The 26,012-nt window shown below is 35.2% G+C and overlaps 1 protein-coding gene across 1 annotated transcript in view; it reads right to left on the bottom strand.

The window, feature by feature from the left end:
* CFAP47 (cilia and flagella associated protein 47) overlaps positions 1 to 26,012 on the bottom strand; it is a 455,521-nt gene that overhangs the window by 107,916 nt on the left and 321,593 nt on the right. The window contains 2 exon segments of the mRNA XM_063634578.1: positions 777 to 874; positions 5,872 to 6,000. Of these exon segments, the coding sequence (XP_063490648.1) occupies positions 777 to 874; positions 5,872 to 6,000 (227 nt within the window).

The following is a 26,012-nucleotide window of genomic DNA, read 5'->3' as shown; positions in this document are numbered from 1 at the left end:
CTTCTATGCCTAAATGGAGATTTATCCAGAAATCAGGTGGGCAAATAATCAATTTGTAAACTTATAGTATTTTAAATCTTTTTTTTTTTTTTTACTTTCTATTTATTGGAACCAAAGTTCAAGATTCTAAGTAATCAATTCTATAAAGAAATCTATCCACATATTTAAAAATAAAAATAACATTTATTATTATCAATTTAAATATTTGAGTACTAACAATAAGGAAACTAAATTTAATTAAAACATTGTTAATAGCAATATTGTCCTCATGTTTCATTTAAAATAAGACTCTTAATATTTAACTTTATTAAATAATTTTGGACACAAATTTAGTAACATTTTAGTAATTCACATCAGACAAATCTATTCCGAGTATTAATGGAAACCCCAAATGTATGCCAGTTGCTCCAAATATGTTTCCAAGTGAAAGGTCTGCTGTAGAAACCAGGAAAAAGCAATGCTGAAAGAGTCTAGTAGCACAATCCTGTTTTTATCATCTATGTGTGAACAAACATGTAGGCTAAGGTTAAGTTTGCTCTAGTAACTCTTGAAACAGATAGAATGCTAATCAATGCAGTCACTATAACTAAAAGATGTTTTCCAAAGGCATTTAAAGTCCATAGTACTAGATTTAAAAATAAAATTGCTATGATTGACTAATTTATCTTAATACAATCATCTGATACAGACGTTTTTAGGGATAGTAAATAATTTACAACAAAAGGTCTGAGTGCTCACAAAATGACAGAATCTATGAACATGTAATGGGCACTTACCAGAGCAATACATGTCATTTCCATAATCTCTATGGGTGGTCCAGGAGTGCTATGGATCTTAAGATTATACCAGAATCTTAAATTGTTAAAATTACCATCTGAAAAACAAAACAAAACACTTTTTAATATAGACTTCAGAATACCATACTTAACATACACATTTGAGAATCATGAACAGACATCATTTTCAACCTTTTTTTTTTTTAATGGACTTTTTGTCAAGACAGCTGAAGAAAGGGTCAGAAGCTGTTTTTAACACAGTTAGTGAGGAATAAGAGAAGCTCCATCCTTGCATGGCCAAGAGAATGTCCTGTACAAGTTCCTGGCCCTATACCTATGCCAGTAACTCATTAAGTTCCTCCATAAAATGAATTTCGGAATGTTTTACTTTTAAGTTAAGGATTAATGTTTCAAAAAGAAATAACCAATCTTTTTTCTCATTGACAAACTATTCATGTATTTGTACATAGATATATCTAAATAAGTCATTACAATTTACAATGCTACATTTCCAGGACCATAAGAATCTAGTATAAGGAGAAAGTCAGGAAAATGAGATTGCATGTTTCCTGAAAATGTGAAAAAGGATCCTAAGAATTTAGCCCAAGGAAATTCTGAAAGGGACATAGACTAAGTCGTGAGACAATTATTTTTATATGTTGCTTCCCTAATATTTTTAAAAAGCAGGCAATTCTGCCCCTGATGATAACCAAAACCATACTCCCTCACGCTAAAACTGGAATCCTCATCAACCAGGCCCTTCATAAAAAGGTTTTTTACGTCCGTCAAATTCAGTTTTGTTTTGTTTTGTTTTTCCTCTCTGTTCAGCTTCCCATTTTGATATTCTTTTGTTTTCCTATGTTGAACTAGGTCATGGTTTAAGATTGTCCTCCAATTTCAGTAAAGTGTATACATATTCACATCAGTATTGTCATGTTTAAAAGATTTCAAGAACTGTTATGCTAGATTAACTTATTTAGGTAAATTGCTAACCTCTTTGGGCCTCAGTTTCCTCATCTATGAAATAAGAAGCACAAACTAGTGGAATTCTCAGTGTTTCTACTGAAAAGCTTTTTCATGAGTATATGTTTTGCATTGCATTGTACTGTATTGTATGGCACTGCATGACAGTGAATAGCATCGTATTGTGTTGTATTGTATTGCACTGTATGGCATTCGTAGCTTTGTATTGGATTGTATTGCATGACATTGTATTTTACTGCACTGCACTGTTCTGTACCATATTGTATTGTACTATTTTGTATCCTGTTTCAACACTTTAGGTATCTAAAATACTTATAAGATTGGCGGACCTGAGAACAATCCAGATATTTAAAGTAAACAGCCAGTAAGAGGGAGAAACAGAAAAAAACAGTTTCAATTAATAAGATCCAGTTGAATTCTTATTCCAAATAACTATGAGGAGTTCTTGAGGGCAAATTTATTTCCACATTTTGAACTGACTCCTGTACTTGTTTATTTTTCAGACATTAGTTCATTCCCTTAAAAGCAGAAATGTGCAGAAAATAAGGTTACCAAATTTATATTGATGAGAGATTATTAAGGAAGCCTCTGCTCACATTTGCTCCTTCAATTTTATAAAAGCACTTTAAGTGCTTTTATGACATTTAAATGTGACTTCTCCCAAAATAAATAAAAATTCTTAAAATGAAAAGCGTTTTCCCTTCTAGGTAGCTTATGCATATTTTATCTGGGCCTTTCCAATGTTTTAACGCACACTGAACTCACAGAGAAAATAATTCTGAAAATAAACAGTAGCTATGACTGAGGAAATTGCTTCATGACTCTGGGTTAGTGCAAAGATCAGTGGAATGACTCAGTTATAAGACCAGGGTTCAAATCCCAATGTGACCACCATTAGTTTGTGATTTTTGGCAAAGAATCTCAAGAGTCTGCCCATTTGTGGAACACGGACTATATTTGTCATGGTTCTTCAGAGAGATGGAACTAGCAGGATGTGTAAAGAAGAGAGAGAAAGAGAGAGATTTTAAGAAATTGGCTCACACAACTGTGGAGGCTTGGTAAGTACAAAATCTGAAGTATATTGATGTAGGTCAGATTTTATTTTACTAAGGTTTTCAACTGATTGGATGAAGCTCAACCACATTATGGAGGGTAATCTGCTTTATTCAGAGTCCATGGATTCAAATGTTAATCTCATCCAAAAAACACTTTCTCAGAAACATTAAAAATAAAGTTGACCAAATATCTGGGCCCTGTGGCCTGGCTAAGTTGACACATAAAATTAACCATCGCAGGAACAATAACACCTATTATTTATAATTACTGTGACTATCACACGTGGCAGTGTTGTGATGTAGCTGATTTAGTTCCTACAGTGCTAAATATATACATTGAGTATGAATTTATTGATTAGAGTGGGATTGGTGAATGATTCATTGATGAAAACAACAACAAAATAATTATTGTTTTTTAACTCTGAACCTTAAATTAAAATATTTTTCTAATTATAAAGTCAATAGCATTCACTATAGTGATTTTAGGAATTCCTGAATAGTATGAAAATGAAAGTTCTTCATAATTTCATGACTAAATGACAGCTACTTAATATATTTGTATAAAATTCCAGGCTCAAAATATCAACAAAGATATGGATATATGGACATACACACATAAATATACTGGGGTGTATACAATATACATAATTGATACACTCATATGTACATAAAAATATACACATTTATATTGTTCAGAAAATATTCACTATTAAAACTTTAGTTTCAATTATTCAATATATCACAAAAGAAACATTCTTAAATGTCATATTTTTTGTATATCTTTGAATATTCTAACAAATTCCTCAGACTGAATCATTGGATTGAAGGAGATAAAAAATTATTAAAAGTTTAAACATACTATAAATGTTCTCTTAAAAAAGTTTTTATCAATTTAAATTTCTGTTGTAATGCATGAGATTGCATCTTTTGATCTGATTCTCATTAAAAATGGGTGTTACCATTATCTTTCATATTTCCCTATTCGGAAGGTTAAAACATTCTGATTTAGGTGTTGCTTTCATTTCTTTGATGAGAGGAAAGCTAGAAGATTTCTCTAATTGAAAATAAATATACTGTGGAGCAGTCTTTAAAAAAGGATCCATGTTATTATAGGGGAAAAGTTAATTCTGTCTGAGAGTAAGGATATGAAAAGACCTGTCTGAAGAATTAGGGATACCTTAATGTTGTCAGGTACATTTTTCCTAGCTTTTAATCTATCTTTCAACCTGTTAATATGTAGGTTAGTATGTTTATTAGAGATCAGTCTTTTTTAGCCTATTAACATAAATCATAATATTTTGATTTTCCTTCAAATTCTTCTGAACACTTTAACCCTCATGAAGGTTTTCCTTCATGGTTCTTCCGCCCTAGATATTAATGAGGATTTAACTTTTAACATAACACATCTACAGCAATTATCTATTCCTTTGTCTCACCCGCATGATTTCACTGAAAGAGACCCTAAACCTTTACAACTCATGTTAATATTGGTTTTTTTCATAGTTTCAGCTACAAAGATTCAATTGGCAACTGGATATTGCTATGTAAATATCTTGATGTCAGATCAACATCACAAAGTACAAAACTTTGCTAAGTGTTACAATCTCCAAAACTTTTTTCTTTCCTTCTGAATTTCTGTCTTTTTTTTTTTCTATTGACCAAAATACAAATGAACTCTATTATTATTTTTTGGAATCCATGCCCTTTTTCGTTATCTTCTATAAGGACAGTCATCCAATGCTAGTCTCTGAAATATTTCTCATCTTTAGTGATATTTCTATATTTCCATCACCACCACCACCATAAAAGACCTGGTTGTCTTCACTTTAAACTCAATTTGCTGTTGCAGTAGTCTAACTGGCCCAACTTATCTTCCTAAATCATTTTGAATATTCCTAAATACCACTCTTCAGTCCACGGATTCTGTGATGCTTAATTTCATGTGTCAACTTTGCTGGGCTATACTGCCCAGTTGTATGGACAAACACTAGTCTAGATGTTCCTGTGAAGCTATTTTAAAAATGTGATTAACATTTATGTTAGTATAATTTGAGTAAAACAAATTATCCTCCATTGAGTAGGCCTCCTCCAATGAGTTGAAGGCCTTAAGTGCAACCACTGATTTTCCTCTAAAAAGAAGCAATTATTTCTCAAGACTGTAACATAGAAACACTGCCTGAATTTCCAGCCTGCCTGTCCTATCCTGGGGAATTTGGACTCAAGGCTGCAACATTGACATTGACTTTTTAGCCTGCTGGCTTGCCTTGCAGATTTTAGATTTACCAGCTCCCACAATGGTGTCAATTGCAAATCTTTCTCTCTCTCTCAATACACACAGACACACAAATACAGACACACACACTCCATCATTTCTGTTTCTGTGAAGAATGCTAATACAAATTCATTCAATAAAGATTTCTTCTTTTGTATAACATTTAAAATGTCTCCACAAGTTTATCCCTGTTGAACCACTTTTCTTTACTAAGGCCTTGCATCCCTGCTACTCACCCATAAAAGAAAAACTTATTCACCCATTTCCAGGAAACCTGCCCTGAGTATTCCAACTCCTCATCACCTTATTTTACTTGGAACTTGTACTAAAATGACGTGATGTTTAACAACATTCAAATAAAGCTTTATAATATAGGGGGAAAAATAGTGTTTAGTTTCTTTGGCATATGAGAAAGATTGCTAGTATCTCTTATACTGAAGTAAGCAACGCGTATTACATTATTAAAACAATACACTCATTAACATTTTATTAGAAATTTGCTGTATGCTTTTGTATAGTGACAGAAAAATATGTAAAGCTTTTCAATTATGAAAGAGTGGGCACCCTTCTAGCTGAAGTATTTTGATACTATTGACATTAATAGCAGTGGAACTCCAGAATATATGCTACATATAGTTAATACTGAAATAATAAAATTCTTACAGAAATATGCAATACAAATTTGGATATGTATTATGCGTGTAAACTATCTATTTCATTCAAAAGTGAATGATGATTTGGATTTATGCAAACTAATAGTGAGACTTTGTCATAATAAACTTACATGTGGCTGCATCATCCAAAATGCTAGACCGTTCTGTTATTGAATCAAGACAGGAGAGGGCTTGACCTTGATCTGTGTCTTCCTCATAATCATCATGTTTCCTTCTTGTAGTAGAAAATGTAATTGTACCTACAACACATACGTACAAGATTCCCTATTAATCAGGGTTTAGTTTTCTAAAACAAAAGGTAAGCTACAGATATTAAAGTTACTCTAGCTTAAAACATATAAATATAAAGCGAAAATTAATTCTAGATGTCAGTATTAGAATTAAACCTGATATATATTCAGAACATTTTAAGGAAAAGCTCAAGTAAAGAGTTTAAGGAAATATTTTCAACATCTCCATTAAAATGATAATTTTTCAACAGCTTTTCTAATTTTAAAAAGTGGAAAATAATATAAACGCATCAACTTTCAGAATACTTATTGCCCCTGGGTAACTGTTCTTATTTTCTTCCTAAGTCATTTTAATGCTCTATTTATTACCCCATTAAAATAATATTTATTTTATTTTATATAATATCACAATATCCAAAGCATGAAATTTCTTGAAAATATTTAATATATAAAATGTTAAACATTTTGTTATTAAAGTTATTAGTGAGACCAGGCGCAGTGGCTCATGCCTGTAATCCCAGCACTTTGGGAGGCTGAGGCGGGTGGACTGCTTGAGGTTGGGAGTTCGAGACCAGCCTGGCCAACATGGTGAAACTTGTTTCTACCAAAAATACAAAAATTAGCCAGGCGTGGTGGCACACATCTGTAATTCCAGCTACTTGGGAGGCTGAGGCAGGAGAATTACTTGAACCTGGGAGGCGGAAGTTGCAGTGAGCCAAGATGGCACCACTGCACTCCATCCTGGGTGAAAGAACAAAACTGTCTCAAAACCAAAACAAAACAAAAAAACAAAAGTTATTACTATCAAAAATCATCACTCTCTGGAATTTTTTTATACTAAAATTGACCTATATAAGTTGGTATTAATTTTTAAAGTTTATATGCTTATGGAAATGATTCAGAAATGGTCCCTGACCTCTAAATACCAGCTTGACATAAACAAACCTTTGCACACAAAACTATGTGTTTCTAGCCATGCATCAAAATCAAATAGTTTACAGCAATGCCTACCATGTAGGTGAATTATGGTAGTATCCACACTTCATTAATTGTAAAGACAAGTAGAACTAAAATTAAACATCAATATTTTCTTAGTTTTTACTTGAGAGTAACAAATTCTTCCTGAATTTTTTTTAATAAATTCTATTTTTTTTGGAGTGTGGTCTCCTTAGAGAGAGAGCTTGAAGTAAAATCATCTTGAAATAAGATATAATAATGTGTATATGTAAAACCAACTTGAAATGAAACACATATGGAAAACAATTAGCCAAAAGCACAGAGCAAATACCCAATAAATGACATCTTTATTTATGTTCTTATTATTCCTGGTTAGGAGATGGTCCCAAACAGTAAGATACTGTTGGTCACACTGCTCTTGAAGAGGACAGATATTTAAAAGAAAGAAATGCCTAATTTGGAAAAAAAAATTATATTTTAACTTGTTTCTGGGGGGAGGTGAGAAATACAGGTGTTTCATGTGTTGACGGGCAATACAGATGTTTCATGTGTTTCATATTTTTACAGACAGTTAGACAGGTGACCAAGTCCTGAAAGTTGTAACTTTAGACATGTCCTGTACAATATGACAGCCATTAGTCACATGTGACTACTGAGCAATTAAAATGTTGGTAGTCCTAAATAAGATGTGCTGTGTGAAATATACATTATATTCCAGACTGTGTAAAACAGAATGTAAAATATACTACTAATAATTGTATGTTAGCTATGTTGTGAAATTGTACATTTGGGGTCTGTTCCAAGGTGGTCGAATAGGAACAGCTCTGGTCTGCAGCTCCCAGCGTGATCGACGCAGAAGACAGGTGATTTCTGCATTTCCAACTGAAGTACCTGGTTCATCTCACTGGGACTGGTTGGAGAGTGAGTGGAGTTCACGGAGGGTGAGCCTAAGCAGGGCAGGGCATCACCTCACCTAGGAAGCACAAGGGGTTGGGGGATTTGCTTTTCCTAGCCAAGGGAAGCCATGACAGACTGTACCTGGAAAAACGGGAAACTCCTGCCCAAATACTGTGCTTTTCCAATGGTTTTAGCAAATGGCACACCAGGAGATTATATCCCATGACTGGCTTGGCGGGTCCCACGCCCACGGAGCCTTGCTCACTGCTAGTGCAGCAGTCTGAGATTGACCTGCAAGGCAGCAGCCTGGCAGGGGGAGGGGAGTCTGCCATTGCTGAGGCTTGAGTAGGTAAACAAAGAAGCTGGGGTAGCTTGAACTGGGTGGAGCCCACCGTAGCTCAACAAGGCCTGATGCCTCTGTAGACTCCACCTCTGTGGGCAGGGCATAGCTGAACAAAAGGCAGCAGAAACTTCTGCAGACTTAAACGTCCCTGTCTGACAGCTCTGAAGAGAGCAGTGGTTCTCCTAGCACGGCATTTGAGCTCTGAGAACGGACAGACTGCCTCCTCGAGTGGTTCCCTGACCCCCGTCCGTGTAGCCTAACTGGGAGACACCTCCTAGTAGGGGCTGACTGACACCTCATACAGGCTGGTGCCCATTTGGGATGAAGCTTCCAGAGGAAGGATCAGGCAGCAATATTTGCTGTTCTGCAATACTTGCTGTTCTGCAGCCTCTACTGGTGATACTCAGGCAAACAGGGTCTGGAGTGGACCTCCAGCAAACTCCAACAGACCTGCAGCTGAGGATAGAGACTTGACAAGATGGTAATATTCTATATTTGTGCTATCCAATATGGTAGCCACTAGCCACATATGGCTAATGTAATATTATTTGGTTTTAATTAACTGAAATTGAAATAGTCACTTGTTTCCAGTATCTTTAATACTGCACAGCACAGAGATTAAACTGAAAACACATTCTATGTAGTAAAGAAAGTATTGTTTCATACAAATTTTGTTTCTGTTTTATTTGTAGCTGTGTATATAATAGAGAATATGTATATGTTTGTGTTTACTGAGTCACAATGTAAAATCAATATTTTTTTAAATTCTAGGTCTTAGACAAAAATGTTTGAAATCTACTTCTTTTTAAAAATGCATTGTCCTCAGGTACATATATGTCCTCACTGTCCAGTGCAGTGACAGCAAGCCACAGGAACAGGCCATGAATTCCTCCAGGCACAGATCATGCCTGTTATGGGCTTTGAATACTTGTAAGACATAACATTTACTGTCATCAATAGAACATTTGCTGCTTTTTTTTTTTCCATTTTAAAAGACAGAGGATAGAGACTTGACAAGACAATGTGACATCTTATATTCACTATCAGCTTCATTTTTCCATTATTGGATCACTTTTATGTTTACATGGGATATAACTGCTATTATGAAACTAAATGTGAGTAATTTACTATACATGTCCATGAAATTAAATAATTTCTTCTATAGCAGCAAAACAAATTAAATCAGAATAAGAATATACTGTAAGAAATTGTATGCAAAGAAGCCACAGAAAGGTTCTCACTGCAGTCCTCTTATTGTCCCACAGTCATGGAACTCTGGGAAGTATTCTTTTTCTGCATTGCTTCCTCTAGAAGATTTCTCCTCCCAACTCCCTCAAAATTCCAGGCTTCTTTGAAAAGCATGACATTAGACTATGCTGCCTGCTATCATCCGTGGGTAGTCATGTACTAGACTCAAGATCACCATCCTATATTTAATTTAATAATTTTACACATGGTGTATTGGTGTTCCTTCTCACTTACCTCTGGACATTAATCTAGTTGTTCAACTCTCACATAAATCTGAGAACCAATTCTTTCTAATGGGTGTATAGATATGTATTTGTATATTTGTATATTTTTATGTTTATGTACACACACATATTAATATTATTCTAGGCTTAGTTCTAAAATCTGGATGGAATGTGCAACATAAATTACCAAAAATGACTCAAAACATACCTGACACTGACCTAAGCAAATCTGTAAATAACAGAAGATTGTCACGCTACTTAAAATTTTAAAAAGCATTAAAGGTAGAGAGTAAAAGTTGTAATTTAATATTTAAAGCTAAAATAACACTTATACTAAAATTTAATAAACACATTATATGGAAATACAGATTCAAATTACTTATACTCCCCTCCAAAAATAAAAAAGATATTTTTCTTTCAAATTGGCCATTCTTAACACCTTTGGTAACATTCATCTTAGATAAAAATGTTGATTGACAGCCCTGATCTCAAACACTGGCAGTGAGAGTGAAAACGCGTATTTTTTTGGAGAGTTATTTTGCAAAATCCACAAACTTGAAAGTGCATATCCCCTTTGACATATCAATTTTGTTATTTATCCTATAAATAACTTGTATATTAAATGTTATCCCTACAGGTAAACTAGCACAGTCAGTGAAGAGTTATATACAAAGATGCTGTTGAAATATTATTCATAAATGCAAAACAAGAGGGACTTGATTTCCATCTTGGTATGCATGACTAGTGACATGAATTAAGATTATATATATATGTATATAAATATGTTTTTATGCTATGAATTTTACAAAATAAAAATGATTATAAGAGAATATTATGAATAATTATACACCAAAAAAATGGATTACTTTAGATTAAATGGAAAATTTCCCAGAAACACATAATCTACTAAAACTGTCTCTTGAAGAAATAGAAGATCTGCATAGATACAAAACTGTGAGGATATTGAATCAGTAATAAAAAACCTTCCAACAAAGTAAAGCCCAAGACCAGATGTCTTCCCTGCTGAATTCTACCAAACATTTAAAAGGAATTAACAACAATCTTTCTCAAACACCTCCAAACATTTGAAGAGGAGGAAATGCTTACTAACTCATTCTAGAAGGCTAGCATTGCCCTGATACCAAAACCAGACAAAGACACTACAAGAAAAGAAAACTAAAGTCCAGTATCTCTTATGAACATTCATGCAGAAATCCTCAACAAAACACTGGCATACTGAATTCAGCAACATAGTTAAAGGATTATACACTATGATCAAATGAAATTAATTTCCATAATGAATGAATAGTCATTCAACATACAAAAATCAATCAATTTAATATACCACAGTAATAGAATGTAGGAAAACACAAACACACACACACACACAACGATCTCACTTAATGCATAGAAAACTTTGACAAAATTCAGGTCAGTTGTGGTGGCTCATGCCTGTAGTCCCAGCACTTTGGGAGGCTGAGGTGGGTGGATAGCTTAAGCCCAGGAGTTCAAGACCAGCCTGAGCAACATGGCAAAATCCTGTTCCTACAAAAAATACAAAAATTAGCCTGGTGTGGTGGCACCCGCCTGTAGTCCCAGCTACTCAGTAGAATCACTTGAGCCTGGGAGGTGGAGGTTGCAGTGAGCCAGGATGGTGCCACTGCACTCCAGCCTGAGGACAGAGTGAGACCCTGTCTCAAAAAAAGAAAAAAAAAAGAAAAGAAAAAAGAAATCACTTGACAGAATTCAACACCCTTTTATGATTAAAAAGAAACATTCAATAAACTAGGAATAGAAGAAAACATCCAAAACACGATAATGGCAATGTAGGATAAACTCACACATAACATCATATGTAAGGTATAAGACAGACAGCTCTTCCTCTAAGATCAGAAACAAGACAAGGATGCCTGTATTTTTTCCACTTCTATCCAATATAGTACTGGGTGTTCTAGGCAAAGGAGTTACGAAAAAAAGTAATAGAGGCATTCAAATTAGAAAGAAAAAACATTTTTTCTTTTTACATGACATGCTATACACAGAAAACCTTAAGGATTCCACATAAAAACTTGTTAAAGCATTCAGCAAACGTTCATGAACAAAATCAACATGCAAAATCAGTTACATTTTTATACACTAGCAATGAACAATTTGAGTAGGAAATTAAGGAAACCAGTCAGATAAAGCCAATATTTAGATAAACCTACATATGTTACACAATATGCTTGGCTTAAATAATAAGGAAATCTAATCAGTATTTCAAATACTATCAAGTATAGACGCCCCTCAATTGGCAAAGAGGCTTATATCCCGGTAAAATGATCATAAGTTGAAAATATCATAAGTTGACAATGCACTTTAAACTTATATTTTATAAATATACAATGGGTTTATACAGCCATAACCCCCACCATAAGTCAAGGAGTGTCCTAAATGTGTATTGCTTTTGTACCATCATAAAGTTGAAAAATCATAAGTAGAAACATTATAACTCCAGGACCATCTGTACTCTCGCAAATTAAAAGTACATATTTTCCATTCTCACTCATTTCAGTCCATTATAGATTCAGCATATTTTTCTTTCCCCTAACTCACTCAATTAAAGTTTATTATGTTTTATTATCCCTTAACAAATAGAAACTGGGCATTCATTTGTAAAATAATTTAAAAGCCCTATATGACTATTACAAGACTGTATATTATAGAACAGAATGAGAAATAGTTAACTATCACAAAAAATAAAAATCGGTGAAGAGAACTACAGAAGCAATTATGTGTTTACTCAGTAGTTCATGTTTTAATTGAAGGAACATTTTTAAACAATATATCTTAGAAGTATGCCATTAATTTGCCCAGATATTTTTCTAGTGAAAAACCTTTTTCTTGACAATGTCAATTTAATTTTGTTTCTAAACATTTTTTTCTTTTCATTTTACATATATTTTTTATTGTTAATTAGCTACTGTGGAAGAGACCGTCAAATTCTTGTCACATATTATAATGAATAACATTATACTTAGCAACCTGATTGTCAGCAGTAAATCTTCAAATGAAATGCAGCAAATAATGATTATGAGAATAATATGTTTTCCAAAACATGATAACTTTTTTTCACAACATATGTACATGCTATTTTTTTGGCCTATGTTTCACTCTTCAGGGTAAGGTCAATTGTTCCAACAGGAAACAAAAATAAATATAAAACTTAGTTTCTTGGTGCTTGAGTTTGTCAAAGCAATAGAAAAATTATTAGACTGCTTTGGTAAAATGATAAATATGACAGTAATAATACTAGTATCTAAAAGCAACTCCCCACATTAAGATAACAGCATCATTGAATTAATGGAGATTTTCAGTTTGTCTCAATAGACTATGAGGGGAAAAAATCTAATAGGAATAGCAATTAAACCCATTATGTTTTTAATAGCACAAGTTTTAATTTTGAAAAATAGACTTGTTTCTTTGCTAAGCATTAAGTGGTTGATTTTTCAAAATCATTTTTTCACAGTCAGTAAAACATTTTCTAGTATACAAGTCTTTTTTAATCAAGTTTTTTCCAAGTATATATTATCATATAAAAGCCTGAAGTTTAAAGGCTGAAAAACATAATTTTATATTAATGGGTTTTCCTTTGAAAATAATTTTTAAAATATTTATTGAATGTTTACTGTGTGCTAGGCATATGCTAAATGCTTCCTGTTCATCATCTTAGTTAACTCTTGCAAGAAACATAGGAGTTAATTACTCACTGGGCCCATTTTAAAGCTGAAGAACTGGGGCTTAGGGAAGGTTGTCTTTTTGCCTAGATTACACAGTTAGTAAGTGGCAAAGGCATATATATTTCCCTGGCATATAATATGAGAAATTATAAATTAAATTGTGCTTGAATATCACAAAATATACTACAGAATAAATAGAATTTTGATTGGAAAAATATAAAAATCACTCACATATGAGGGAACTTCAAAAAGTTTATGGAAAAATGGAATTAAAAGAATAAAAATTATATAAATTTTATTTCTCAACATAAGCTATATCAAGTTCAAGACACTTTTGTAAGTGTTGGTATCAGCCATTTAGTTCATCCCTAAGAAAACTGAAGGTCCTGGAAATTTAACCATGTCAAAGCAGTCTTTATTACATTATTAACCGAAGAAAAATATTGCCCTTTAAAGATTTTTTTAAGATGAGGAAAAAAAAGGCAGAAGTCAGAAAGAGTCAAATCCAGACTGTAAGGTAGATGCCTAATGATTTCCCATTGAAAGTCTCCCAAAAATGCCCTTGTCTGATGAGAGGAATGAGCAGGAGCAGGTGCAGAAGAACCATCTGGATAAGCTTACCTGGGCATTTTTTTTTGCTGAAACTCTGGATAACTTACTTAAAATACTCTCTTAATAAGCAAATGTTATTGTTCTTTGGCCTTGCAGAAAGTCAACAAGCTAAATGCCTTGAGCATCCTAAAAAACTGTTGCCATGACCTTTGCTATCATATTTTGCTTTAACTGGCGCACTTCCACCTCTTGCTTTAATTTACTTTGTATTCAAGATTTTGCTGGTAAAGCCATGTTTTACCTGTTACAATTATTTGAAGAAATACTTCAGAATCTTGATCTCATGTTTAAACTTTCCATTGAAAGCTCTGCTTTTGTTTGCAGCTGATCTGGGTGTGACAGTTTTGGCACCCATCAAGTACAAAGTTTGCTCAACTTTAAATTTTCAGTCATAATTCTATAAGCTAAACAAATTAAGATGTCTATAGTGTTGGCTATTGTTTTTGCCAGTAACTGTAGGTCCTATTGAATTAGGACTCAAACAGGATGAATTTTTACTCTCAAATTGATGTGCCTGCCACTGTGAACTTCATTTTCAACATAATCTTGTACATCCTTAAAATGAGTTACCCATTTGTAAACTGCTGATTTCTTTGGGGTATTGTTCCCGTAAACTTTCTGTAAAGCATCAATGATTTCACCATTTTTTCCACTAAAGCTTCACCGTAAATTTGGTGTTTGCTCTTATTTCAATATTAGCAGAATTCATATTGCTTTCATTGGGTCTCTTTCAAATGATGTCTCATCCTACTTAGAATCTCAAACTAGGTCCTGTTTAGATATGTTATGTCAAGTTAGCATGAGTTTATTTTGGTGCAAAAAGTATTTTGAAACCCATGAATAGATTTTTTTCAAAATATGCATTTTTATAAATGTTTTGAAGTACACTTGTCCTTACATAACATTTAATTTGACCTAAAGAGATAGAGCTCAGATACTGCACATTAATCACCTAAACTCTCATCCCTCAGAAAACTGCCAAAAGCCAGTTTCCATAGTAATGGGTAAATCTGGCAAAGCATTTTCTGTCTTTGCAATTGGTCCCCTCACACCCATCTTGCATCATCCCTTGACTCCATGCTTCATTGCCTCCAACTGCTAAGGAGACATACTGTAAGGAAAATCTCGGTATGACTGGGATTTCATCAATTTGTGAACCATGGAAGCAAATTAGTTCAGTCAAGAAGTTTTGGTATAAGTATCTTCTCTGTGAACATTGTATTACATATGATCAAATAAATTTGAATAAAGTTTTCTTTCTCTAATATCATACTGCCCTACAAAATCTATAAAATCATTGAAGCAAGACTATAATGGTCTAAAAAATCTTCCACTAATTTTTCTCTTCCTTCTGTCCCTTTCTTTTTTCCACCCTTCATTTTAAGCTTACTTTTAATCCCTTTTAACCCACTTTCTTTTGTTTTATTGCCCCTTCATTAGGGGACCAAAACAGCAAGGTGGGAAAAAACAAAATTACATGGCTGATGAAAAACAGAGGCTGGGGCAAAATGTTAAAGCAGTGATGGTTCAGATAGCTATTAAAACTACGTGCTTCTTTCTGATTCATGTAAGAAAAAAGTAATTCATTACATTTCATCAAAATAAACTCCTGCTCTTCAATGGACATCATGAATTAAAAAAAGGCAAGCCACAGACTGGGGAAAAGTTTATAAAAACATGTATCTGATAAAGGGTTTGTGTCCAGAATATGTATATAAGTATACATATTCAGTATATTATATATATACTATATATAAAAACATGTATCTGATAAAGCATTTGTGTCCAGAATATGTATAATATACAAATATATATATTCACTATATTACATATATGCTATATATAATATATACATACTAGACACAAATCCTTTATCAAATACATGTTTATGGTATCTGATACATATATATATATATATACACAAATTTTAAAACTCTCAAGATTCAACAATAAAAAAACCCAATGGGGGAGCAATAGGTAAAGGATTTTAAAAGGCATTTTAGTAAAGAAGATACATGGATGACAAATAAAGACATGTAAAGATGCTCAATGTCATTATTCATTATGGAAATGAAAATTTAAACCACACTGTGATAGCAGTATCTACAAATTAAAATGGTTAAAATTAGAATGAGTAACCCTATTAAGTATGGTCAAGAATGTGGAAGAACTGGATTTCTCATACACTGTTGCGAGAAATGGGAAAAGAAACATTCTATTTGGGAAACTATCTGGCAGTTTCTTTAAACAGTATAAACTCAATTACCATGTGATCTAAACATTGCATTCATAAGTTATTTCCCTCAGAGGTATAAAAGCATATGTCCATACAAAGACTTATACTTGAATGTTCATAGCAGCTATATTTTTAATTGCCAAAAAATAGGGAAAAAAACAAATGTTTATCAACAGGTAAATGGATAAACAAATTATTGTGGTATATCCTCCATTAAATACTACTCAGCATTAAAAGGAATAAACTATTGATGTACACACCATGTAGACTGATCTTAGAATAATTATTTTGCACAAAATAAAACAGCATAAAACTGTGCACACTGTATGATTTCATTTATATACAATGTTTGATATGCATATAAACTGATTGAAAACAGGTAACTAGTTGCCTAAGGCAAGGGTAGTCTAGCATATGAGGGGGAGGGTAACAGGGATTAAAAATGGGCAGAAAAAAACTTTTTGGAGTAACAGTTATACTTATTATCTCAGTGGCTTCAAAGGCATATACATGTGTTAAAATTTCTCAAAGTCTATACATTAAGTATCCACAATTTATTGTATCTCAATTACATAGGAATAAAGCTGTTAAAAAATACACTGCATGTTTCAGAAATTATACCCATCCCTTCCAGCAAGCACTGCTCAGCAGTATGATAGGAATTGAGAAATGTCACCCCAAATCAGAAGTATTGTACAAACAGAGTGCAGAAATGTAGTTAACAGTCACTTATATGGATCTTTCCAACACTAAGCAATGTCATGTGCAAGAAAATTAACGCAGAATAATGACTGAAGCCACCACATTTATACATCCAGAAGAACTTTAATCTATGTATCTATCACCTGTGTTTGTCTGTATCTATCTATCTAAAATCTCTGTTACTTGACCTCCCCTCTTAGGTCCTTAAAGTCAAGTATGTCTCATTGATATCAAATTGAACTGTCTGACCATTTGTTTAGATTCACTACACTTAGGAGGGTGGCTTTCTAAGCCTCTGTGTAAAGTTTTCATTTATTTTTCTTTCACTTTAGTGTAACTTTTTTCTATGAGTTATTTTTACATTTGCTATAAAAGGAATTTTAGTATTAAAAGTATCTTTCGGTCCTTATCCATGCAATAAAAACAGGGAGATCACTTTTCACAGAAGCGTAAAGAGTGGCCAAAGGTTTATCAGTATTTGCAAACCTTTTTGAAATATTGACATATTTAAAAGATTTAAGAGCCAATTCTTCTAAAGGTTCAGAATTTCTGAAAAATTATCTAACTGAATTAGTAAATTCAATAGGTTATGCTTAAATCCTGACATTTAGAAAATTATCATTGAAGGGTATTTTAAACTTGAAAAGTTTCTAATTGAAAAAATATATAATGAAATACTTTACAATAAACCCTTGTATCTGTGATTCTTATGTAACTGCTATATCTGAGATTCTTATGTCTTACATGAGAAAAACCAACAACCTGCCAAATCACATTTTCATTTGACTGTAAATAACTTTCCACGACATACACAAATTCTTTTGATTGAGCAAGCAGGACAGACAGACAGACAGACAGACACAAAGAAACAGAGAAATTTAATTTTTTAAATAAAAATGCTAAACATATCTTAGTAGCTCAAAATTCAAAGATAAAGACTTTCTCCAGAATATAGTGGGTGGATTCATCAGCCACTAGAACCTTCTTCCTAAAGTAACCCAAATTTATATTCAACAGAGCATCTATAGCCTTCACTTCCAGTGAGAACTATTTATCTAATATATAATCAAAAATTACAAGTGAGTGTTGGACCTTGTGGCAAAGAATTAAGTTGCAGGAATGTCTTTCCTTCAGCATGACAGAGTATAGGCAGTTTCAAATTTACTTTTCTTCAAGCAGGTAAATCTTCCTTGTTCTCATATTTTCTTGTACTCTTATTATTGCAATACTAAGTAACTTTTAAAATATATTGAGAGCAACTTTATTTTTGAAAATGCATTGCTTCTTCTATTCATTGTTGACTGGACACCCGCAGTTGTATGCCAGGAATTGGTCTGGAGGCCAAGGCCAGGCTAGCAATCAGAGGACAGATCATCTTATGTAAAGGCAGAAAATGCCGTATGTGACATCACTTGTAGATCTATTTACACAAATGAATTCATTTCTAGACAATCATGTGAGTACAACTTGGGGACAGAATTAATACTCATCTTGATATTGGTATCAAGAGTCAGAAAGAAAAGGTCTATTGCTCACAAACCCTCCAGGGTAATGCTATCATGAAACATCAGAGCATAGGCTACCTGGGAAAGCTAAAATCGTAAAAGAAAAGAAAAATGTCCAAAGGACCATGAGAGCATCCAAGAATACCAAATATATGATCTCCACAATGCCTCAAGGTCTTGCTTTGAAAAGTCACTCCTGTCACCTGAAAGAACATGAACCACTTTATAGCAAACAATGATTATTTTCAAAGACCAATGACACCTGATTGGTTTTGCTTCTACAAGTATGGCAGTCAATACTGGTGATGGCAAAAAGCCAAAAAGATCGAAATTCAGTTTCAACCAAGATATTGATAGCACTCTACCTAGTTTTTTTCATTGAAATAAGCTAGGATAGAGAGGGGACAAAAGAAGTTCCAAATCCCCCATATGCCCATATCATATTTGGAAGTTGTCAAGAGAGATATATATATAATCATCTGGCATTTTTGGCTTTTGCAAATCAAATTAAGAAAGGAACAGTGAGGAGAAAGAAAAACACAGAAAAAAGCAAAATTTACATTAGATAATATCTCAACTGTTTCTGTGGTACTATGGTCAATAAGTTTCTTTCAATGTCAAAGACTCGGACAAGATAGCTAACTAGACACAGCCAGGAAGAACTTCTCTCACCAAGACAGATCAGAATATTGAGGAATATGGCATGTGTCAAGCAGACTGTCTGAAAGAATGCACTGAGAGAAGTTGAAGAGAGGGCCCAGATGTTGGGATGGAAGGAGGAGGAAGCTGGAAATCATGCATGGGATTGCTGAGTGCCAGGATATGTTCCAGGCCCCGAACAGCTCCTGAGGAAAGGGGTGAGTCTGACATGTGTAAGCTGCTAGACCTGGAGAGAGAAGGGCTGTCTTTTCCATAGGACCAGGGTGAATCTGATCTGCATGCCCCACTGACCTCCCAGCCCCTCCCAGAGTTCCTGCCAGGCCATGCCTACACGCAGTGCAGCCTCAACTACCCCACCAAAAGGTTTTTTGCCAGCATCTATCATCATAGCACTTTAACCATATCCTCCTGTCACCCCACTGGAGCACTTTTGCTGACATCCTCCCACCGGAAAGCATTTGCTTACAACCTCACCACTGTCCCTATGGGTCACAATCAGCTGTGGCACCACCACTGTCCCACCGAAGTACTTTCTGCCCATGGCATCCCCTGCCAGAAGGGTTCCCACCCACAGTGCCCCTGCCAGAGCACCTCCTACAAATAGTGCCCATGCTGTGCCCACTGGAGCACTTCCAGCCCATGGTTCCCCACCTCCCCAAGTACTTCCTTCTGGTGTCACCCTTGCTGGAGTGTATCCCACCTTTGGCACCCCTGCCACCCCTGTCACAGTGTGTCCCACCAGTGGTGCCACCATCAACCCAGCCCGAGTGCATCCCACCCAGTGCATCCCACCTCTCCTGCTGGAGAGCCTGTCACCTGTGGTGCTCCCAAGTCCCCCACCAGAGCACTTCCCACCCATAGTGCTGTCACCACCCCCACTAGAGCATTTACACCCACTGTGCCCCCACCATTCCCTATGGAGTGCTGTTGCCAATAATCTGGCAGTGCCTCAGCTCCTCCATCCCAGCTGGGGCTTAACCTCAAGGGAACAGTGGACAAAGCCATGGACCCAGTACCAGCCACTCATGGATAGAGCACATAGCCCAGCAATGTGGAATTGAGCACTGGCCCTCTGAAAGCATCCAAAAACTAAGTCATTCAACCATACACAACTTGCACCACAGTCACACTTTCAAGGGCAATAATGACCATAAAAATATAAAGCCCATCCAAATGACAGCAATTTCAAATGATGAAGGAACATCAGCCCTCACAGATGGAAAGAACCAGCACAGAACTCTGGAAACTCTAAAAGTCACAGTATCTTTTTACCTCAAATAAAAAATCACACTACTTCCCAGAAATCGTTCTTAATCAGATTGAAATGGCTGAAATGTCAGACATAGAATTCAAAATCTGGATGGCAAGAAAGCATATTAAGATATAAGAGACACAGAAAAGGCCTTCAATAAAATTTATCATCACTTCACATTCAAAACCCTCAACAAATTACTCACCGAAGGAACAAACCTGAAAATAATAAGAACGATGTATAGCAAATCTATAGCCAATATCATACTGAATGGGCAAAAGCTGGAAATATTCACCTTGAGAATTGGAACAAGACAAGGACGTCCACTCACACTACTCCTCTTCAACATAATACTGGAAGTCCTAGCCAGAGCAATCAAACAAGATAAAGAAATAAAGGGCACTCAAATCAGAAGAGAGGATGTCAAACAATCTCTTCACAGACAATATGACTCTATACTCAGAAAACTCACAGACACCACCAGAAGGCTTCCAGAACTGACAAATGACTTCAGTAAATTTTCAGGATACAAAATCAATGCACAAAAAAAATCAGTAGCATTTCTACACATGGAAAATGTCGTAATTCAGGGCCAAATCAAGAACACAGTCCTTTTTATAATAGGCACAAAAAGTATAAACTACCTAGAAATACAGCTTACCAAGGAGGTGAAAAATGACTACAGTGAGAATTACAAAACACTGCTGAAAGAAATCACAAGACACCACAAATGAAAAAAAATTCCATGCTCATGCATAGGAAGAAGTCTTATTAAAATGGCCAAATGTCCCAAAGAAATGTACAGATTCAATGTTATTTCTGTGAAACTATCCACAACATTTTTCACAGAATTAGAAATAAAAATTATTTTAAAATTCATATGGAGCCAAAACAGTGCCCAAATAGTCAAAGCAATCCTAAGCAAAAAGAAGAAAGTCAAAGGTGGGAGAGATGGAGCAAGATGGCAGAATAGAAGGCTCCACTGATTATCTCCCCTGCAACAACAGCATTTTAACACTTATCTGCACAGAAAAAATACCTTCATATGAACCAAAAATCAGGTGTGCCCTCATAGTACCTGGCTTTATATCTGTGTCACTGAAAGAGGCACTGAAGAAATAGAAAAAAAGTCTTGAGTCTCCAATGTCACCGGTCACCCACCCCACAGCAATGGTGGCAGTGAGCAGAGAGCATCTCTGGGTGCTGGAGGAGGAAAAGCACAGCAATTGTGGGGCATTTAACTCAGTGCTTTCCTGTTAGAGAAGAAAGGAAAACCAGACCAAAATCAGCTGATGCCCACCCACAGAGGGAGCATTTAAACCAGTCCTCACCAGAGGGGAATTGTCAATTCCAGTGGTCTGAACTTGAGTTCCTACAAACCTTGCAACCAAGGACTAAACTGTGCTGGATCTATAAATAAACTGGAAAGGCAGTATAGTCTATAAAGACTGCAATCATTAAACAAACCCTAGATCTAGCCCAGAGACAATGGACTGGGGGGTGTACATGACCTACTAAGACACCAGCTGGGTGAGGGAGAGCTGGCATTACCGAAGTCCTAACCCCAGGCTACAAGGCTCGTAGCTCCAGAAGAGACCCCTTCATTCCCCTTGAGGAAAGGAGAGGGAAGAATGAGGAGTACTTTGTCTTGCATTTTGGATAGCAGCTCGGCCACAGCGGGATAAGCATCAGTCAATGTTGTGAGGACCCCATTCTAGGCCCCAGCTCACAGATGACATTTCTAGACACACACTTGGTCAGAAGGGAACCAGATACATTGGAGGGAAGGACACAGTCCCGGCAGCATTCATCACGTGCTAACTGAAGAGTCCTCGGGCCCTGAATAACCAGCAGTGATACCCAGGTACTACATTAAGGGCCTTGGGTGAGCCTCTGAGACTTGCTGGCTTCAGGTGAGACTCGGCACATCACCAGTTGTGGTGGCTATAGGGTGGCTGCTTGAGAAAAGCAGAGCGAAAAGTAAAAGGGACATCATCTTGCACCTTAGGTACCAGCATGGCCACAGGGGCTCTTGGCGTCCTTGAGTTCAGGACTTGTCTATTGGATGACGTTTCTGGACCTGCCCTGGGCAAGAGGAGAGCCCAGTGCCCTGAAGGGGGAGTCCCAGGTCAGGCAGCATTCACCACAAGCTGACTTGAGAGCCCTTGGGCCTTAAAGGAACATTGGCTGTCATTTGGCAGTATTCCTCATGGCCTGCAGCAGTTTTAGCTACAGGTGGGGCTCCTCTGTCTTTGGAAAGATAGTTATTGGCCTTAAAGGGAAGGTAAGCAAATAACTATGGGTAGAAAGTTTATTCCAAGGGATAAAAATGGAGAACTTCCCAAACCTAGAGAAAGATATGACTATCCACATTCAAGAATGTTACAGAAACCAAGCAGTTTTAACTCAGAGAAGACTACCTCAAGGCATTTAATAATCAAACTCCCAAAGGTCAAGGATAAAGGAAGGATCCTAAAAGCAGCAGGAGAAAAGAAACAAATAACATACAATGGAGCTACTATGTGTCTGACAGCAGACATTTCAGTGGAAATTTTATAGGCCAGAAGACAATGGCAAATTAAAAATATTCTGCACAGTAAAAGAAACTATCAACAAAGTGAAGTGACAACCCACAGATTGGGAGAACACATTTGCAAACTACACATCAGACAAGGGATTAATGACCAGAATATATAAGGAGGTCAAACAACTCTATAAAAAACTAATAATCTGATAAAAATGGGAGAAATATTTGAATAAATATATCTCAAAAGAAGACATAAAAATGGCAAACCGGCATGTAAAAAGGTTCTCAACATTATTGATCATCAGAGAAATGCAAATCAAAACTATAATGAGATATCATCTCACCCCAGGCAACATGGCTTATATCCAAAAGGCAGGCAATAACAAATGCTGGTGAGGATGTGGAGAAAGGGGAACCCTCATGTACTGTTGTTGGGAATATAAATTAGTACAACCATTGTGAAGAACAGTTTAGAGGTTCCTTAAAAAATGAAAGATAGATATACTGTATGATCCAGTAATCCCACCGCTGAGTATATATCCCAAAGAAAGGAAATCAATATATCAAAGAGATAGCTACACTCCCATGTTTGTTGTAGCACTGTTTACAATATTTAAGATTTGGAAGCAATGTAAGTGTACATCAACAGATGAATACATAAAGAAAATGTGTATATACACACAATGGAGTATGATTTAGCCATAAAAAAGAATGAGCTCCTGTTATTTGTAATAACATAGATGCAACTGGAGATCGTTATGTTAAGTGAAATGAGCCAGGCACAGAAAGACAAACATTGCATTTTCTTATTTGTGGATCTAAAAATCAAAACAATTGAATTTATGGTGACAGTAGAAGGATGGTTACCAGAGGCTGGGAAGGGTAGTGGGGGGTTGGTGGGAGGTAGGAATGGTTAATTGGTACAATAAAATAGAAGAAATGAATAAGACCTACTATTTGATACCACAACAGGGTAACTATAGACAATAATAACTTAATTGTACATTTTAAAATAACTAAAAGATCGTAATTGGATTGTAACACAAATAATAGATGCTTGAGGGAATGGATACCCCATTCTCCATGATTTATTTCATATTGCATGCCTTTATCAAAACATCTCATGTACCCCACAAATACATACAACTACTATGTACCCACAAAAATTAAAAATAAAAAAATTAAAAGAAACGCAAAGCCAAAGGCATCACACTACCTGACTTGAAACTATACTACAAGGCTAAAGTAACCAAAATAGCAAGGTACTTGTAAAGAAATAGACACATAGACCAATCCAACACGTTAGAGAAACCAGAAATAAAGCTGAACACCTACAGTCATCTGATCTTTGACAAAGTCAACAATAACAAGCAATGAGTAATGGACTCCCCATTCAATAAATAGTACTGGCATAATTGTCTAACCATATGCAGAAGACTGAAACTGTACTCCTTCCTTTCACCATACACAAAAAGGCACTCAAGATTGATTAAAGACTTAAATGTAAGAACCTGAACTATAAAAAAATCCTAGAACAAAACCTAAGACATACCATTCTGGACATAGACCTTGGCAAAGATGTCTTGTTGAATATACCAAAAGCAATTGCAACAAAACCAAAAACAGACAAGCGGGACCTAATTAAAGTAAAAAGTTTCTGCATAGCAAGAGAAACAGACAACAGATTAAACAGACAACTTACAGAATGGGAGAAAATATTTGCAACGTATGCATTCAACAAAGGTCTAATATCCAAAATCTATAAGTAACTTAAACCAATACACAAAAAGCAAACAACCCCATTAAAATGTAGCTAAACACATGAACAGACACTTCTTAAAAGAAGACAAACATGTAACCAACAAATATATGAAAAAATGCTGATCATAACTAAATATTAGATAAATGTAAATCAAAAACTCTATGAGATACCATCTCACACCAATCTGAATGGTTATTATTAAAAAGTCAGAAAATAATAGATGCTAGCGAGGTTGTGAAGAAAAGGGAACACTTATACATTGTTGGTGGGAATGTAAGTTAGTTCAGCCACTGTGGAAAGCAGTTTGGATACTTCTTAAAGAATTCTGAACTATCATTTGACCCAGCAATCCCACTATTTGGCATATATCCAAAGGGAAAAAAGTAAATAGTTCTATCAAAAGAATTTATGTACTCATATTGTTTATCGCAGGGCTATGCACAATAACAAAGACATGGAATCAACCAAGATGACCATCAAGAGTGTACACAATAAAGAAAATGTTATACACACACACACACACACCCCATGGAACACTATGTAGCCATAAAAATGAATGAAATTGTGTCATTTGAAGCAACATGGATGCATCTGGAGGCCATTATCCTGAGCAAACTAACACAGGAACAGAAAACCAAATATCACATGTTCTCACTTACAAATGGGAGCTAAAGATTGAATAGACATGGGCACAAAGATGGGAGCAACAGACACTGGGAACTGCTTGAGGGGGAAAAGTGGGAGAAGGGCATTGGCTGGAAGGCTACTTCTCGGGTACTATGCTAAATACCTTGGTGACAAAGTGATTTGCACACCAAGCCTCAGCAACATGCAATTTACCCATGTAACAAACTTGCACATGTACTCCCTGAATCTAAAATAAAAGTAGAAAAGGCAAAAAAAATTAATAAAGAGACAATGTGGTAGAGTGATGCAGAGCAAATACTTTGGAGTCAAACTTCCCAGGTTCCAATTCCAGCTCTGCCATTGACAAATGATGTGACTAAAAAATTAAGCTCTCTGTGACTTAGTTTCCTTCTTGGTACAACAAAGAAAATAATAGTACCTATATCAAATACTGTTAGAGGATTAGAGAAGTATACGTAGCTGCTGTTAATAGTTATTATTAATAAAGAAATCATGCTTTTTCAATAGTTACTAGGAGACATAAAAATGAAACTGACAAAATTCTAATAAACCTCAAATACTACATATATAATATATATTTATATATTTATATATTTTGCAAATATATATGTAAATGGTATATTTTTACATTTGTATCATGCATCCCCTAAGCCAGTTTCTCACACAGATTTTTTGTCTAGGACTTCCTACATTTAAAGAATAAAAGATAAATTTTAATAAACACAGCGA

Source organism: Symphalangus syndactylus, chromosome X, assembly GCF_028878055.3.
Source record: "Symphalangus syndactylus isolate Jambi chromosome X, NHGRI_mSymSyn1-v2.1_pri, whole genome shotgun sequence".
Classification (NCBI taxonomy): domain Eukaryota; kingdom Metazoa; phylum Chordata; class Mammalia; order Primates; family Hylobatidae; genus Symphalangus; species Symphalangus syndactylus.
The sequence above is the reverse complement of the archived record's forward strand: the minus strand, read 5'-3'. Positions and strand labels throughout refer to the sequence as shown.